General features: G+C 34.4%; 1 protein-coding gene across 2 annotated transcripts; it reads right to left on the bottom strand.

The window, feature by feature from the left end:
• Positions 1 to 2,979: 2,979 nt before the first annotated feature.
• Positions 2,980 to 10,294, bottom strand: LOC125647526 (ATPase inhibitor A, mitochondrial-like). Of its 2 annotated transcripts, none has more exons than XM_048874228.2 (5): positions 10,121 to 10,294; positions 9,150 to 9,218; positions 8,064 to 8,127; positions 5,896 to 5,976; positions 2,980 to 3,182 (listed from the first exon to the last, which is right to left on the bottom strand). In XM_048874228.2, the coding sequence occupies exons 1-5, from the start codon at positions 10,174 to 10,176 to the stop codon at positions 3,120 to 3,122; spliced, it is 333 nt and encodes a 110-aa protein (XP_048730185.1). In that variant the 5' UTR covers positions 10,177 to 10,294; the 3' UTR covers positions 2,980 to 3,119. The 2 variants fall into 2 exon arrangements, with proteins under 2 accessions (XP_048730185.1, XP_048730186.1); XM_048874229.2 differs by lacking the exon at positions 5,896 to 5,976 and adding an exon at positions 6,675 to 6,755.
• Positions 10,295 to 17,321: the final 7,027 nt, after the last annotated feature.

The raw sequence follows: 17,321 nt of genomic DNA on the forward strand, positions 1-17,321 counted from the left end.
CACGCGACAATGAAATATTGCTACATATATGTGGGAACTTGACAATGGAGATGCTCTTCAAAGTCATCCCGTTTATCATAGTAAAGTTTTCAATTTGCCATCAACATCCATGTTCAACAAAATATTCAAATATGAAATAGATATGGGAGTCTCTGTGGTGTTTTTTATTTCGAGGTCACTGGGTATCAAATCAACTTATGAATGAAAATAAACATTGTTAATAGTAAAACATTGTTTATATGATCTAAATGTTGAGTTGATGGCCACAGCAAGAGTTTTTTTTTGTGTGTGTAATGAGCCACCTCAACAGGATGAAAAGTGAAGATAACGAACAGAGATCAATCTCCTAACTAAGATAGGGCTCGCAGTGGGTGTTCCCAATCAAAGGCATCTGATCCCACCTCTGGTATGTCCAGGGGTGTGTGTTTGCCCAACTCTCTATTTTTTATTTTTTATAGGAGTTAGGAGATTATGAGGATAATTACAGGATTCGCCTATTCCTTTATTGCTTGATACTTTAACAACGAAATTGATAAATCACAACATTTGATCTAGTTTCAAGACTCAACTACTTGTATCATAAATTATAAAACTGAAATACACATATAGGAGTATAAAAATAGAAGATAAATTAGATGAACCAGAAACTGTAATATCACACAGATTTAGAAGTTTTTTTTATTATAGGAGATTTTTCCTGTAGAGGAACAGTTTGGCTAATGAAGGAGCACAATTTGTGACCATGGGAATTCCAACACTGTTGGAAGACTTAATCACCAACATATGTAATAGTGTTGTGGTATTAGAAATGTAAGACTTTGCCCAAGGTAGTGAGAAATTGCAATGTTAGTGCAAGATCATCCATAATGAATTTAGAATATCTGCGAGACTTAAGAAATGAAACTTATAATTCTTTGTTTGATCATGCATGTATCAAACAAAACCTTGGACGGAAAACTTCATCAATGCGCGTAGCGCATTGATGAAAAAGTTTTCTGTCCAAGGTTTCATTTGATACATGCATCAAACAAAGAATTATAAGTTTTATTTCTTATCATTTAATTATGTTTTTAAGATAGAAAAACAAAGTTTCTCCCATCAAAAAGCTTGAATTAACGTTTTAGAAATGGCGCGTAGGAATAAATATATGCTGCATTGTGTTGGAGGAGACGTTGGACACTGATTGTGTCGTTGGAACGGTGGAATGCAACTCGGCTTCATTTCAATATCGAGTAAAAAGTTCAACACCTCTTCATCTAAAACGCACTCGTTGACTGAGCCCCATATAACGCAATTCAATTTCATTAATATTTACCAGATCAGAAGTCGCCACTTGCTCCGTCATGTTATCGATCTCGTAAAGCAGACGATTCATACCGGGAACTCGTGTAATCTGTCTACTTCTACCAGTAAGTGGTCTACGTCATCAAGTTGACTATTCTGTCACATCATCGCTAATTATGTATGTTCTTTCTTTAAATTAATTTGTATTTTATTCATATCTTTAGTTGTGCTTATTTTTGATAGCAATGAAAAACAAAAATCAAACGAATGCATGTCTTTCTATAAATGCTTGTGTGGAAATCCCGTTCTGTAAATAGCGCTAGAATTAGAACGGGGAAGACGCATTGCAGAGAAAAGTAGTCCCGCGTGCTTAGTGCAGATGAACTCCGAACGAAATTTTGACAGAGAAATCAAACGAATTTTTCAACCAATCAGCATCGTTGATAAGTCATCACTTTAAAAGTTATTAAATGATTTGACCATGAAACTGGAGGCCAACACCTCAAGGTCAAAATTGAAAAAAATTCTCACGAGTACAGGATACCTAATGGTATTCAATAGGGTCTGAATCTAATCTTATAAACTAGAAGAAATAAACACACCACCAACACATCATGAAAATGCACAATTAAATTTATTTGGCTCCATATAAATTCACCCATGCAATCTCATGAAGTGTTGATCTAATTATTTCTTCTATTTGAAATCAATGTACGAATCTGAAAGTATTAAAAAAAATCACATTCCTAACCTAATGCCTTGTCGCATCTGAGAATGATCAATTTTAACCAAAGGACAGTAACTGAATAAAGTGGGTCAATCAAATAGAAAGTCAATCTTGGTCTATAGTTGTTAAGTAGAATAACATTGAAATTCAAATCAATATCCTAACAGCATGGGACTAGATTTTCCAGATAATTAAAACAATTGACTGCAAAGCTATCCTTTAGTATGGTTTGAGCATATTCACTTACATAAAGCTTGTATGTGATATGTGGTTCTCGTTGTAACAAGTCTCGACATCATTCAATGCTAATGCAAAGGAGGAAAACCAACGACATCAACAAAACAGTTTCAACATAAGGGCTTGTACATGATGTGTATCAATAATTTACTGCAAAATTGAGACATAAACATAATTTTCTACCTGCACATATTGTAATTGCTGCGCAAACCATCAGTTCATCGGGTAAGTGAATAATCGTAGATTTCATGTCTAACACCATCGGGTGAATATAATCAATCGGGAAATTTCATGTGCTTAACAAAATGCACAGGCCATGCAGTGTCATTTATTCAAAATAAGGATTGAACAGGACTGTGAATGGACATTGAAATCTACATACATCATTCCACCTTGAATAATGCAAGAATCAACAAAAAAATTCCATTATGTATGCCCTTGTGCTAGATCAAGTTGTGTAAATTCAATATCTGCACTCAATGTAACGTCACTGTACAATGTGATGTTGTAGACTGGAGTCGATTCAAGCATCTGTGTAAATACAATTTACTTCCTAATAATAACAGTTGAGAGTGAATTGATTGAAATCCCTTGCAACAAACTTATTTGGCCTACACAACATGTGTCGTGTTGCAAAAAGTTGCTTCATAGCACATCCAGTTTGTCTAACTTTTACTCCTATACTGACAGAATACTCCATGGAAACAAGAAATGATAAGCGAACATTGTACCTAATTATCACAATTTTAATGATAACACCAGTGTTTTCTCAAAACCATTTACACATCATTTAGCACTATACATCACTGTACTATTTTCCTTCTCCTGTTTCTATTTTTACAGATATTTAACAATCAGTTCTTTGTGGCCATCAGTCCGAGTCTGACTTTCCTTCCAGCTCAGCTATTTTCTTCTTGTGTCTCTGAATGGCAGCCTATAAACACACAAAAAAAAGAGTTGCTAAGTTACTAATATTTGTCATTTATTGTGTTTGCACAAGACTGTAGGATTCAAACACTAACAACCCATAATTCATCAGACTATCTGACAAGGTCATGTCATGAATGACACTACATCCCCCCTCCCCAGTTCCATCCTTATATTTGTCTATCTTAAGTGTAATTACTACCTCTACCAAATTTGTTTAAAACATGTTTGTTTGTCTGTTCATTTGTACTAATGAACAATGACAGATATATGCTAATGATATCGGTATTACCGCAGATGTTGGGAGCCCTGAACTCGTGTTTAAATCATTTTATAAATATCAATTGAATGGAATCTGCAGCGCAACACTTCATATATCATTATCATAACATTCCAATATATGAAAGAACCTGCAAATGATTAGGAAAAAATGAGGAACACTTTCTCATCAAATGTGACAAATTCAAAAAAGAAAGAGAATCTTGTTTTATTTCAACCAATATCATCCTAACTTTAAAATTTTAACTTTTATTTTTATGTTATTTGTATGCTTATTCCTGAAATTATACCTGTTTTATTGATTTCATTAGATTTACTGTATAAATATATTTTACAATTGATCATGTTTTATAGATGCCTCAACCATTCTAACTTATATTAAAACATTTTAGCTTGTAGACCCTTTCCCTCTAGATTTGTATGAACATACATTTTTTTTATTTTATTGATGATATTCACATCTATCCTTTTGACATTTCTTTTTCTCATTTGTTTATAATTTATCATAATTTGTTCTTTTGGAGCTCTGAATTAAAAATAAACATTATTTTAGTCAAAGCAATTATTCCAATTAAAAGGGAGACAATTTTTGTCTCTTACCTTCCCATGGTAAATATATAATTAATAATGACAGAAATGGTATAAATGTGATAGTTAACAATAAAACTGTTAGTACAGTGTAGTAGAAAATGTAAAAAGAGAATGACATTATCTAGACACACAGAAACCTATGTTTTATACAACATCTGAATGTACCATCAATGAATATTTCTTTTATTTCATTACATAAACATTCAAGGTTTGTAGCCGTTTCTCTGTCATTTGTCATGATGAACGGTTTATCTCTGCTTGTTTTTAGGTGCATTTGCACATTTAATTAGGGCATTTACATCTATATCACAGGGCAACAGGTTTTAACTGGCTAACAGAAGAGGTACATTAAAATCAATTACGAAAAAAAAATTAATTGTGGAAAAGCAGAGGGGGTTTTTTTGGTCAGAGAAAAGCAGAGTTTTTCTCGCTATAAAGCAGTGTAAAATTGCAGAAAAGTGGAACAAAAAAACATTTGTGGCTAACTAATACCAATGAACACACTGTCGCCATTTTTAACCATTAGTGACATATAAAGTTACTCTGGTTACATATGGTAGAACCTGGAACACACCTGGTATACATTGTATTTTAAAAAGCTTCAAAAGGAATAATTCGAAGAAGAAAAAAAATCATTTCCTACGAAACATATCCCTTCCAATAATTTTTCATGATCTGTATATTTACAATGTGTTAGGTGACTAAGCTAATTACATGCAGACATATCTACATCCACAACATTAAGAACATGCACACATAAAGATTAAAACAGATTATTGTTCAATACTACAGCAAAGCAGACAGTGTTAGGAATCACATGTATGTTCTTCTAGTCACAAATCTGATGTATGTTCTAGTCGTCTTAAATCTGGATCAAAGTGGAGACTTCCGAAACACAAAGAATTACATAACATGAGTCATTTTATAGAGTGACAGAGGCTTACACAAAACAGGACAATGTACCACTATACTGAATCCAAACGTGAAATCAGTTACACACAAATATACAAGCAAAATTGTAAGGATGAAGGGGAAATCAAGATGTGCTGTTAGTCTAAAGGGATTTCTGATCTACACCAATTTTCCTAATTGCTCACAACTTCAAAATAAATCACTATCTGAGGAGCGAAGCCATACATATATGCTTGTACACTGCATCTTCCTACCATTTCATCTTAAAACAAATTCTGTACCATACAGAGATGACTATGATCAAAGGATTGTCAAAGTTTGATGGGTTTATTAACTGGAATATAAACAAACAGCAACACCCAATATCTTTCCATGTAAACAAACAGTACCACCCATTATCTTCCCATGTAAACAAAACAATGCCACCCTTCCCCTGTGTAAACAAACAGTGTCACCCAATATCTTCCCCTGTGTAAACAGTGTTACACAATATCTTCCCCCTGTTTAAACAAACAGTATCACCCAATATCTTTCCCTGTGTACACAGTGTTACACAATATCTTCCCCCATGTAAACAAACAGTATCACCCAATATCTTCCCCTGTGTACACAGTGTTACACAATATCTTCCCCTGTGTAAACAAACAGTGTTACCCAATATCTTCCGATGTTCTTATCCTCTAGAACTATAAATACTGGTGCAACACCCTCCGCTACAACGTAAACTTGATAATGGTGATCACTGCTTTGATGGAATTCACCTCTTCCTTACCTGATGTAATTTGCCTACTGAGTGAAATTGTTTGAATGTCTGTAACATAAGATTTTACCGTTAGAGCTAACCCCTACCCCCTCCCCTTCGGTAAAAGATTCACTAGGAACTTACTTCCACCTGCTCCCTACCTACCACCTTGCCCCCTCCTCAGCAACAGACTAACCTGGTGTTCCTTAATTATCTTTTCATGATGATCCACTTCCACATCGAGGTGATCTTTCAAAGCCTTCAGCTGTTGAGAATTCTAGTGGGAAGAAAGGAAAGGAGCCATAAATACTGCAAGACTCAGACAGACATTAAGGGATTACACCCAAAGTCTGCTGAACATCCAAAATCTGGCAAGTGCAGAACCAGCCTTTCTACATGAAAAATGGCAACAGCAAGCAGTATAGATACTGCTGAAGTATACAGCTTTCATACTCAAACTTATAGCTGCCTGCCAACCATAATACCAAACTGCAATCTTGGGTTTGTATAGCTGAAAAAGCACCAGCTACAGATATGGCTTGTCAAATGCAAGATGTTTATATCAAATGTATACTATGATGTCACTGTCTTCTGCAAATGGCCTATAATAATATAAATTGCTTTCTGTTATATGCCTGTAGTACTTTAGAAAGCAGGAAGGCAAGAGATTACACATACAGACCCACCAAGCAAACAATGGTGGACCTTCAATGCAGTAGGTACTAATTTGTTGTTTGTGCCTATCCAAAGTAGACCCCCACCACCCACCCCCATACCTTCCGAGCGAGCCCCACTTTTTAAGAGTTTCACCTGTAGCTGTAAGTAAATTTGATGAATTTAAAATGAAACTCAAAAGTTTACAACATCAAGCTTAAAATCAATGAGGGATGCTTCATGCAGATAGGCACATAACAACAGTGTGCTAAGTCAGTGATAAACATGTCACCACGGTTACATGGCACGATGACCTCTGACCTGATGACTTCGGACTTCCTTTTCAAGGATATCAATCTCCACATTAACATGGCGTTTCAACTCTTGGAGCTGCTGCTTTTGCTAATTTACAACCAAACATATATCAGGATATTACAGGAAAAATAATTGTATCTAATGATCATAGAGCAAAACATTTTCACTCCTCCAAAATGATTAGAAAAAATACTTTTTCTGGTTATACTGTATAAGTGAAATTCATATTTGAGCATCTTTGACATTGAATGATACAAGAGAGCTTTAACAATCTACACTTTGTGCATGAAATGCTTTATCTGTCTATTATAATTGTGTCAAATAGTAGTGTTAATCCATGAATACATCAAGTCGTACATTAACTCCAAAAGCACTATTTGCTAAATAGAAGTACTTCAGAGTTTGACACCAAGGTGCGTCTGACCGACCGAGTCTACTAAATGATAGGTCTGGTCGGGTAAAATGTCAACTCACAAGTCCAACTGATCATGTTGAATAAATAAACAAGAAACTTTATCTTAAACCCTAAGATATGAAAATAACTGTAAAAACTTAGCGAACAATTTTAAACCGTGTGATGATATAATATATTGTTGTTAGTTGTAATAAATAAGTCACAGTCAAAAGTGATGTTTTATGACATTTATTCGTTGCTAAATAAAAATGTGATTGTGTGTAAAGTTTTGTTTCGGATAAATAGATATAAAGTGAACTCATTTTATTTAAAAAACAGTTTATTTGAATTAAATGTAAGAAATTTTTTATCAAATTTTATTAAATTATGTCGTAAACAGCCATTTTTCTGTCTTCACATATGTGTGGGAATGTCTTTTCAAATATAACTTGAAGTTCTCGTCCTCACAGAAAGATGTCCCAAGAGAAACAAGAAAACGTAAGGAAGAAACAAAGCAGCCTTAAGAAATAAAAATAAAAATAAACTGTCGAGGTTGTTTTATTCTAAATGGACTGAAGAATTTCCGTGCCAGGTAGAATTTAAAGAAACAGGAAATGTGTTTTAAAATAAAAGCATCAATGAGACAATCGAATACATTTTAGTTCAAACTTACGATAACGTTTGTCATTTGAGTTATGTAAACTAACAGCACTATCAGTTTTTTCTGGAAAATTGGTCAGGGTTAGTGGATATAAGGTCAAGTCTAGTAAAAATCATTTGAAGTAACTCAACTGGTCTAGTGCTCAAAAAAGTAAAAGTCAAACCCTGTATCCATACAGTTTAAAATCCATTCGAACAAAATTGAGCGATCTACTGCTTTTTTGTTTCCAATGGGTTAAATATCACTTAGGAGAATTTTCTCACTGAAGAGTACACGATTTATTCCACAACCTCTTTCTGAAATTAAGAATAATGTCTACGTAAATAAGTGCAGGTCTTACCAGTCTCCTGATAAATTCCTCTTCTCTGGCAGCCTCGATTTTACCAAATGTTCCTCCAGCTTCTCTGCATTCAAGAAAGATTACTGATAATCAGTACTTAATAATTATATATTTGTACTGTATCAAATTGTCAAAAAAAATGCTTTATTTTTTTCCTTATTTTAGTTCTACGGTATAAACAAAATATTGTAAACAGGGCATTTTGGGGAGTTTTAAGTACTGTACCTAAGAAAAAATGAGGAGTTAAGTGAACTATCATGAATGAATCTGCCTAGTACGGAGTTCATAATTTCAACTAAAAAAATCTTAGCAATTCAAAATTCAGAAAAAAATTCTTTATCATATAAATCAGGATTCACTTTCGAATGTACTTGTAAGTTTAAAAACTTTTTTCTTTGTTGACTTTATTTGTTTAAAATTTGGTACAGATTAAAGACGTACAGTGTATGATATGAATTTTGACATTTTTTCCCCACCTTGTAAAAACCCTGTTAAATCATCGCATGTACATATTTTATAATTTATGGGGCTGTACAACATCTTGTACATTATTTCACCCGTTTTAACCAGAATTATTTGATTTTAAATCTGTGTTTACAAACAACCGTCACTCGGCCATTTCAAGTGACTGTCACATGTTCAGTTCTTGCTTTCAGATCATCAGTGGTCTTATCTGTGTAAAGCTGTGTACTTTGTTACAACAGTACCTTGCCATAAGTTTTAAGTACACAAAAATATGAAATACCTTTTTGTAATTTGTTTTAGGCTCTTTCAGTCTTCAATAAAGTTAGTGAGTTGCGTTTGAGTTATTTGTACATTATGTTGGGATTCCCCTGACATGCGTGGGGCTACATACAGATGCCTTACAGACACTGTATAATAAAATTTATGCTTCCCCACTATAGTTACTTTTTAAATAATCTTCTCACTTCCTTCTATTATATGCAAATATTTTCAAGCATGTATTTAAGGGAAAGTTAATAATTTAATAAACTAATTAATATGCTTTAAAGTAATTATGTACAAAATTAATACATTAACATCAGATCAAATAGCTTTAAATGCTCCTGTTATAATGCTTAGTACCTGATTGAACCCCCTCCTCCACCTCCTTTACCTGCTCCACCCCCGAGCTCGTCACTCATCATACGACATCTGGAAAAAAATAAAACAAAATCGTAGAATCACACAAACGTGAAAATGATGGGTTCCATAGAACTTTAAAAAACACCAGGTAAGTACCAAAAACACCAAATGAATGTATCATTAAAATACATCTACAGGGTGTTAGATCATACTCATTTACACATCTTACCAAAGTTCCATTCATATTGATAGAAAATTGAATGATTCATGCCTAAGTTTTATGTCTAGTTTTTCAGAAGGAATTTCTCGATGGCATCCTTGGCCAAGTGGGCAATTATGCCATGTATCACTTCATAAAATTTACTCACATTGCAACCAGAACTTCTCGAAGTTGAGTAAAATATACTACAATATGACCAATAAGATTAAATATGATACGTCCGATGAACTTGCAATATTATTGTGAAGAGTCTAGATCAGTGCTAATAAAAATAAGCCATAAATCATTCAATTTTGAATTCAATATGAAGAAAACTTTGGGAATGTGTATATAAGTATTATCAAACACCTTGTAGATGTTTTTCAATGATATATTGGTGTTTTCAGCGCTTTGGGGGTGTTTTTGGTATTTATGGTGTGTTCTCGGTGCTTCCATTAATTTCATGGACAGAAATAAGGTGCAAAAAAATTGCGAGGAAATGCGGGCTACTTTTCATGCGCATCTCTTTCAATGGTCCCACTTTCTCCAGAAGTTAAGCATTTGGCGTAATATTTCCCATAAGCAGTGAACATTTTGTTGCATTATGACTATGGTTCCCTGGCAGTTTTTCGCAGGACTTTTTGTCGGGGCATTGCAATCACCTTGAACTATTAGGTTTTGAATTAAGGTTGCGACACCTTTTCGGAGGTCTAACAATTTGGTTTATTCCAGTAAAACGTCTGTTTTATGTCAAACAATATTATAACCTTACCCAATTAAACGAAAATTACGAGTAAACGACTGAAGTCCATAAAGGCGCAAGGCCATGTTTCTATGTTGTCTTCGTTCCTTTTTTTTTAACTTCTAAACTGGTTGGTTGGTTGCAGTGGCTCTGGGAACCAGTTAAAAGTTACTAAATGTTAAAACCTAATACGGTAAACATAGTAAAAAACGGAATGCTTTGAATAATTCGAGCTACACAAATATAAAATGGGGGGGGGGGGGGGGGGGGAGGGGGTACCTTTTAGTTGTCATATTATATAGTTTAATATGCTTTTATATTATCGTACTGTGGTAATGTTAGACATATGGCCTTCCTGCTCTGAATAATGGGTTAACGTTTTATCTGGATCGGTAGAGCACTATATATATAGTACAGTCAATCTTCATCAGAACACGCTTTGGTCCTTTAATCAGAAATTCTCCAGAATTCACAACGATATGACAAACTACGACGGCGTATTCGTGCCAATTTAACCTAGCAGAAAAAATAAATCGATTTAAAGATTTAGAAAGTCGTTTCTTCGATTTAGAAAATCGTAGAAACGATTTTAAAAGTCGTTTGTACGATTTAGAAAGTCGTTTCTACGATTTTTAGGTCTCGGGTGACATATTGCAATTGGTTGTCGTCCGTCATCGTGCGTTAACAATTGAACATTTTTAACTTCTTGAGCATCTTTGGGACAATTTATTTTTATTTTTTCTGGTAGGTTAAGTTGGCACGAATACGCCGTCGTAACCAACAATGGCCTGTTAGACAGATTTTTTTGTACTGTCCTTGGACGTGAATATTGGTATGTTCTTCCGGACTTTTTCATTCTGATATCATGAGAATAAAAGAGGATTATTTTGTGAGAGTCGTGTCAAAACGCATGATTTTGCTTCATTCTTTGGGGAAGGGGGAAGGATTCCGGACCCTCACCCTCTGGAATATTTATACCTTCGGTATTCATTACACCCCTCTATTAATAATTATTGAAACCGCATTTGAGTCAGCACATAATTAAACTAAATTAGTATATTCAGCTATAGATCTATATGTGCTCAACTGGACTCCAGAATACTTCTAGGCATATAGTCTTATGATCGGTCACGTGAACAGTCAATCTGATTAAACCCAGATCCTGAGATCCGCTCACTTAGATCGCTACCTAGTGTAGCGATCTAAGTGAGCGGATCTCATGATCTGGTTTTAATCAGATTGCGTGAACAGTCGCAGTTGTTGCGCACATCAATTCATCAGAACAATTGATGCTATAAATAATTCAATTAATGCGCGCAGTAATTTAGATTTGAATACATCATTAATGTAATAGTACCAAGTTTTGACAATCCATTACTGACAAATAAATGGGTTTTTTTAAATCTTAGATCCACCCTTTTATTTACATCACTACACAAAGGTATATACACTTACAATTTATATACCCTGGGGGCCTTGGTCATGGATCTGGGTGTGGTCATTTTATATGAAGGGTTTTTATTGGTCAGTGATTGTCAAGATGCATTTGGTAGGTTTTCTCGGTTCTATAATTTTACCGCCAGTTTTGAGCAGTATTAATATTATTCAGAAACTAGGTAGACATTTGAATAGACGCGATTTTTAGAAAGAGTTTAATACTGACAGCAGACTGCAAAATCCTTGATTTCTGAGTCAATCCTTGAATCCTGATATATTGTTCGAGCTGTAAATTTTCTGAGGGAAGCTTCTTCCCATAGAAGGGGCTATCTTTAGAGATATATTGTCAATTCCAATCACTGTGTCCGAATAAATATATTGAGACCTGAACCCTACAGGCGTTTCGTCAGTCATTCTTGTTGGGAGAAACCCTGTTACATTAATTATTTGAAAATATATTGAATTGAATTGTTGCACGCATCAAATAAATTGTTGATGTCTTCAAATGATTTAAAATATCTTCAATTATTTGAGTTTATGTTGATTTGGCGCTCTGTATAGCAATATACATTAGTGAAGTCCCACGAGAATGACACATTCGATTGATTAATGTTATCATAAAAATGATATAAGTGACATGCAGACTGCATTGACTGTGGGATTTGCTTGACAATATCCAAGTTATATAAAAATTTATGATCCAATCTATCCAGGGCCGTAAATTACATGGAGGCGGAGGAGGCAGCTGCCTCCTCCAACTTTTGAGCCAAAAAAAAAATTAAAATTTAAAGTTCATTAGAATTTATGGTGTTTCCAATAACTAAGAACATGATACCTCCCTTAAAAAGCATTCCAAATCTTTCTTTTAGAATGAGTTAGTCAAGTAACATCTTAGAAGGCCCTAGAATCAAGGATTTTGCACGAAACGTGTTCAGTGTGCACAAAATGTGCTCAGCGTCTGGGGGCCTGGGCGGCCCCCAGACCCCCGCCTAATTTCCTGCCTCCTCCAAATTGAAGGTTAATTTACGGCCCTGCTATCATCATATCTATAATAATAAAATTGTCTTCCTGTAAACATAATATTCGTGATGTTTACAGGAAGACAATTTTATTATTATAGATATTTAAAACGTCGAGTGCCTGTGCATATTTCATATACGTGTGGTTCAGAAATCAGACTCACTGTCTAAGAGGTTTTAAAAATTTCAATTAAACTAGAACTTCAGAGTGATATATATCTCAAGAATATTCTGGGAACTCTCAGCAAATCTTCTAATTAGCGATCCGTGACATGGAATCATACACAATTTACATTTTCCGCGATACGGAGATTAGCGGAAAATAATTGTCTTATATAGATTCGGAAATAAATTGTCCAGTAGTTTTGGAGTTATGAGTCACGTGGTGACGAGTTTTGTTTTCGAGGGGCGATTGCTTAGTGGAACCTTGCTTAGTACGAGCTACCCCTGGCAGTTCTAGCCCATCTCCTCACAAAGAAACACACAATTTTTAAGATGTATAGTTTATTGTCATATCTTTGTTCTATCATTGTTCAAGCTTTATTGGAATATATCATTTGTTTTTACATATTTACACGCATACTGTATAGCTAGACATGCAGTTTCAGGAGTTAAGAATTAAATACAAATCAAACAAAAGTTTTAAGAATTGTTAAGAAGCACTATCACTGTTAAATGTAAAATAAGGAAAAATATGATAATAAAATAAATAATATATAGCAGTTTACAGTAAATAAGTTACAAAGTATACAAACAAAAAAGGTTAAAAGACGATGAAATAAAAATGAATCTTTTTAGGGAAGTCGAGAGGCATAGCCTTCATGAAGGATATGCCTCTCGACTTCTCTAAAGAGAATAATATAGGTGTTTTTGTTTTTGTATGCTTACCTTGTGATATTTTATTTTGTCTGTGATAGTCGGTTAAGAGCTCTGTAGAACTCATGTTATTTGTTACTATTGTATACAGTGCCGACTTTAAATAAAATTTACTTACTTACTTTCACTTGTCTGCACTGAGCAGTGTTCTGTCTGCGTGGGGGTATACATTTTTTAAACACAACATACGGATGTGCAGTACGTATATAGCCCCCATTAAACTGTTTCTGTTTTCCTATTTGAATATTGTTTATTACTGTTTCCCCATTTAATTTTTTGTTTGCGTTTCCCTAATGAAACCTTAAATTGCACATCTATACAGAACACCACCAATCATCTTCCCAAAAAGATGATTTGAAAAATGTGTAAAACGTATCGCGTATGATTTCTGGGAACCGGGTGATTTGTCAATGCGGACTTACCAGAGTAACAACAACATACCCATACTTTCTTTAGACAGTGTAGGTATAAAGAAAAGGCAATAAATTATGGATATTTATTTTCCTTGTATATACATATTTTGACAAGAAGTCGGGATATATCAAGATGTTTTCTTCCTCTCTAGATTTAAGTTTCTCCATGTCTGTACACTAAATGTTAATCATGAAGATACGTGAAACAGTGATCAATCTCATAACTCCTATATAAGGAATACAAAATAAAGAGTTGGGCAAACATGGATTGCTAGAGGTGAGATCAGGTACCTAGGATGAGTAAACTCCCCTTGTTCACCGGTCACACCCACCGTGAGCCCCGTCTTGATCAGGTAAACGGAGTAATCCATAGTAAAAATTAGTGTGTCAAGAACGGCCTAACAATCGGTATGAGACACGTTAGACAACTTTGACCCAGTGATAGGTTGTATTGGCAAACTATATCACAATTACCATAGAATTTACGAAATACTGACTTTAAACGAGACTGTTGAAACTCATCTAACAAACTTGTTCGAGGTGGATTGGTCACACTCTGTAAGCCAGCGTCAAACATCACAAGACAAGCGCCGACCTGGAATCCCAAAGGAAAGAGAAACAGAGGCAGGCCGAGAAACGCGTGGCGCAAAGATCTCGATTCCGACACCAAGAAAACGGGATACACGTGGAGACAGATTGAACAGAAGGCCCAGGATAGAGACACCTGGAGATCTCTCGTCAGCGGCCTATGCCCCAGGAGGGGTCGCAGGCATAAGTAACAAAGGAGCAAAATTCAGGCATAAGTAACAAAGGAGCACAATTCATGCCCATTGGGATTCCACTAGACTGTGAAAAGACTTGATCACCAAAGACTATGAAGATAATGTCAATGAGGAACTCCAGCATATTTTTTATTTCAACTTCAGAGTACTTCTGCGTGGAATCATCACATGCATGAATATGATATTATCCAATGGCAGGTCAATCTAGAGCAATTATTAACCAACTGTGACCTAAAAACCCTGCTTTTGATATCATACTTTGCCTGTAGAAAAAACACTCATCCTGCACATTTAACTTTTGAAAATTTATTCATATTGCAGTATTCTTTCTAGATAATACAATTTTGACAGCACACTTAACCCAGACCATTCTAGTACACTTGTAAGAAGAATTATGTGACACTCACATTTCTAATAAATTGTCATAAATATACAAAATGCAATACTTTTTTATATTAAAGCACATGGTTGACATGTTAAACGTGAGTTGTTATCTTTTTTAAGCAAAAACTCCCGATACGAGGGAAGAAAAGATTGTTATCATTTAATGCATGGCAATGTTATTCAATGGTTCTGCATATCTATGTAATTATTTCTTCCCAAATTATCAAATAATGATTTCCAAAATGTCATAAAATTATGAATAAACACACAAAAAATGGCTTGACAATATGATAAATACAATTGCAATATAATCTGACGTGACATGACTAGGTAATTAACATTTGTACTTTCACTTTCTCCATGGACACACATTCACACACCCTCCTCCTTGATTACACAGAACAGATCCACAACACTTACAAATGTACAAAGAGTATACATAAAATTCTACTAAAACACTGTGTACACGGGTAACTGCTGTCAGTCCCGACTTTTTTGTTTTACATAAAGTATCTAAACTCTGACTGTACTGATGCAGTACTTTACAAATGAACTGTGACACACAGAATGAATGCTGTTATACACAATTGGAATATTCATGAAGATCAAAATGACTTTACTATATTTACACATATATTTGTTGACATTACACTGTAAGCATGACAAACTATTGATGTTAAGCCAATGTAAAATAAACTATTCAGACATTCAGCCTGTGATAAACTCTATTGAGATGTTAAGCCTATGGTAAACTCTATTGAGATGTTGAGCCTATGGTAAATCTAATAAGATGTTGAGCCTATGGTAAATCTAATAAGATGTTGAGCCTATGGTAAATCTAATAAGATGTTAAGCCTATGGTAAACTCTATTGAGCCTATGGTAAATCTAATAAGATGTTAGGCCTATGGTAATCTCTATTGAGATGTTAAGCCTATGGTAAATCTAATAAGATGTTAGGCCTATGGTAATCTCTATTGAGATGTTAAGCCTATGGTAAATCTAATAAGATGTTAGGCCTATGGTAATCTCTATTGAGATGTTAAGCCTATGGTAAACTCTAATGAGATGTTTACATATCACATTTAGACTCTATTGAGATGCTTAGCCTATGATGAACTCTATTGAGACAATAGGCATATGGTAAACTCTATTGAGATGTTAGACCTATGGTAAACTCTAATGAGATGTTTACCCATCACATTTAGACTATTGAAATGTTAAGCCTATGATGAACTCTATTGGGCCTATGGTAAATTCTATCGAGATGTTAAGCCTATGGCAAACCTCTATCGAGATGTTAAGCCTGTGGTAAAACTCTATTGAGATGTTAAGCCTAATGAGAAGCCTATCGAGATGTTAATCCTAATGTCATATTAGGCCCATGGTAAACTTTAATGATTTTGAAACGTTCACAGATCCTCATGTGATCGCATACTTTCTGAGCTTACCAACAACACTTGAAAATATTTTGCTAACTCATTTATCATAGGCCAGCATGAAAAACCCATGAAACAGTCCAATGAATTAGTAAAGAACAGAAAACATCTCTTCTGTAACCAATGTACACAAAAAGAAATACATATCTAATAGTTTCATGTTCATACAAATTTTAACCTGCTGTAAGGTGTTTGCTACATAAAACACTTTCAAAAGAGAAATGTCAGTCCAAATACCTGGATATTAAGAACTTTAATTATACATGCAAACCCTGACCTCTTGAGCATTTACAGTAACTGCTCCAAACCAAGTATCATGGAACATGTATTTAACATGTATTAAAAAAGAATTACCCACGTCTACCCGTACAGCAGTCAGAATAAAACCAGAACTTCCAGACACTCTCCCTCTCAGAGGGTAGACTATAGCAGTGTGGCAACACCTCAATACTGACCATCAGTTCTTTACAATACAACTGTATGTGAGCTAAAATATACCTGAATATTCTACATTGTCTTGTTCTGTTTACAGAACATGATTTAAATCTCAGCTGGATCAAGCTGCACAAAGACTTAACTTATTTCACCATCAACTCTTTTATTTGTTAAATTGCACCCAAAATAAATTTTATTCGTGTGCATTTGGGCCGAGATAATGAATTAATCTTGCAGTAAGTAACACTATATGAAATCAACATTGGTGGTACAGAATAACATGAAATATCAAAAATTGTGAAACATTCTCAATACCATGTAATAATATGAAAATTATACAATTACGAATTAGATATTTCCCAAACTTGAACCATAAAAACAACCACTATTTAATACATAAAGTTCTAACAAAAAAAATATAAAAATCAATTATCATGTTTGGCAAAG

The sequence above is a fragment of the Ostrea edulis genome, chromosome 6 (assembly GCF_947568905.1).
Source record: "Ostrea edulis chromosome 6, xbOstEdul1.1, whole genome shotgun sequence".
NCBI lineage: Eukaryota > Metazoa > Mollusca > Bivalvia > Ostreida > Ostreidae > Ostrea > Ostrea edulis.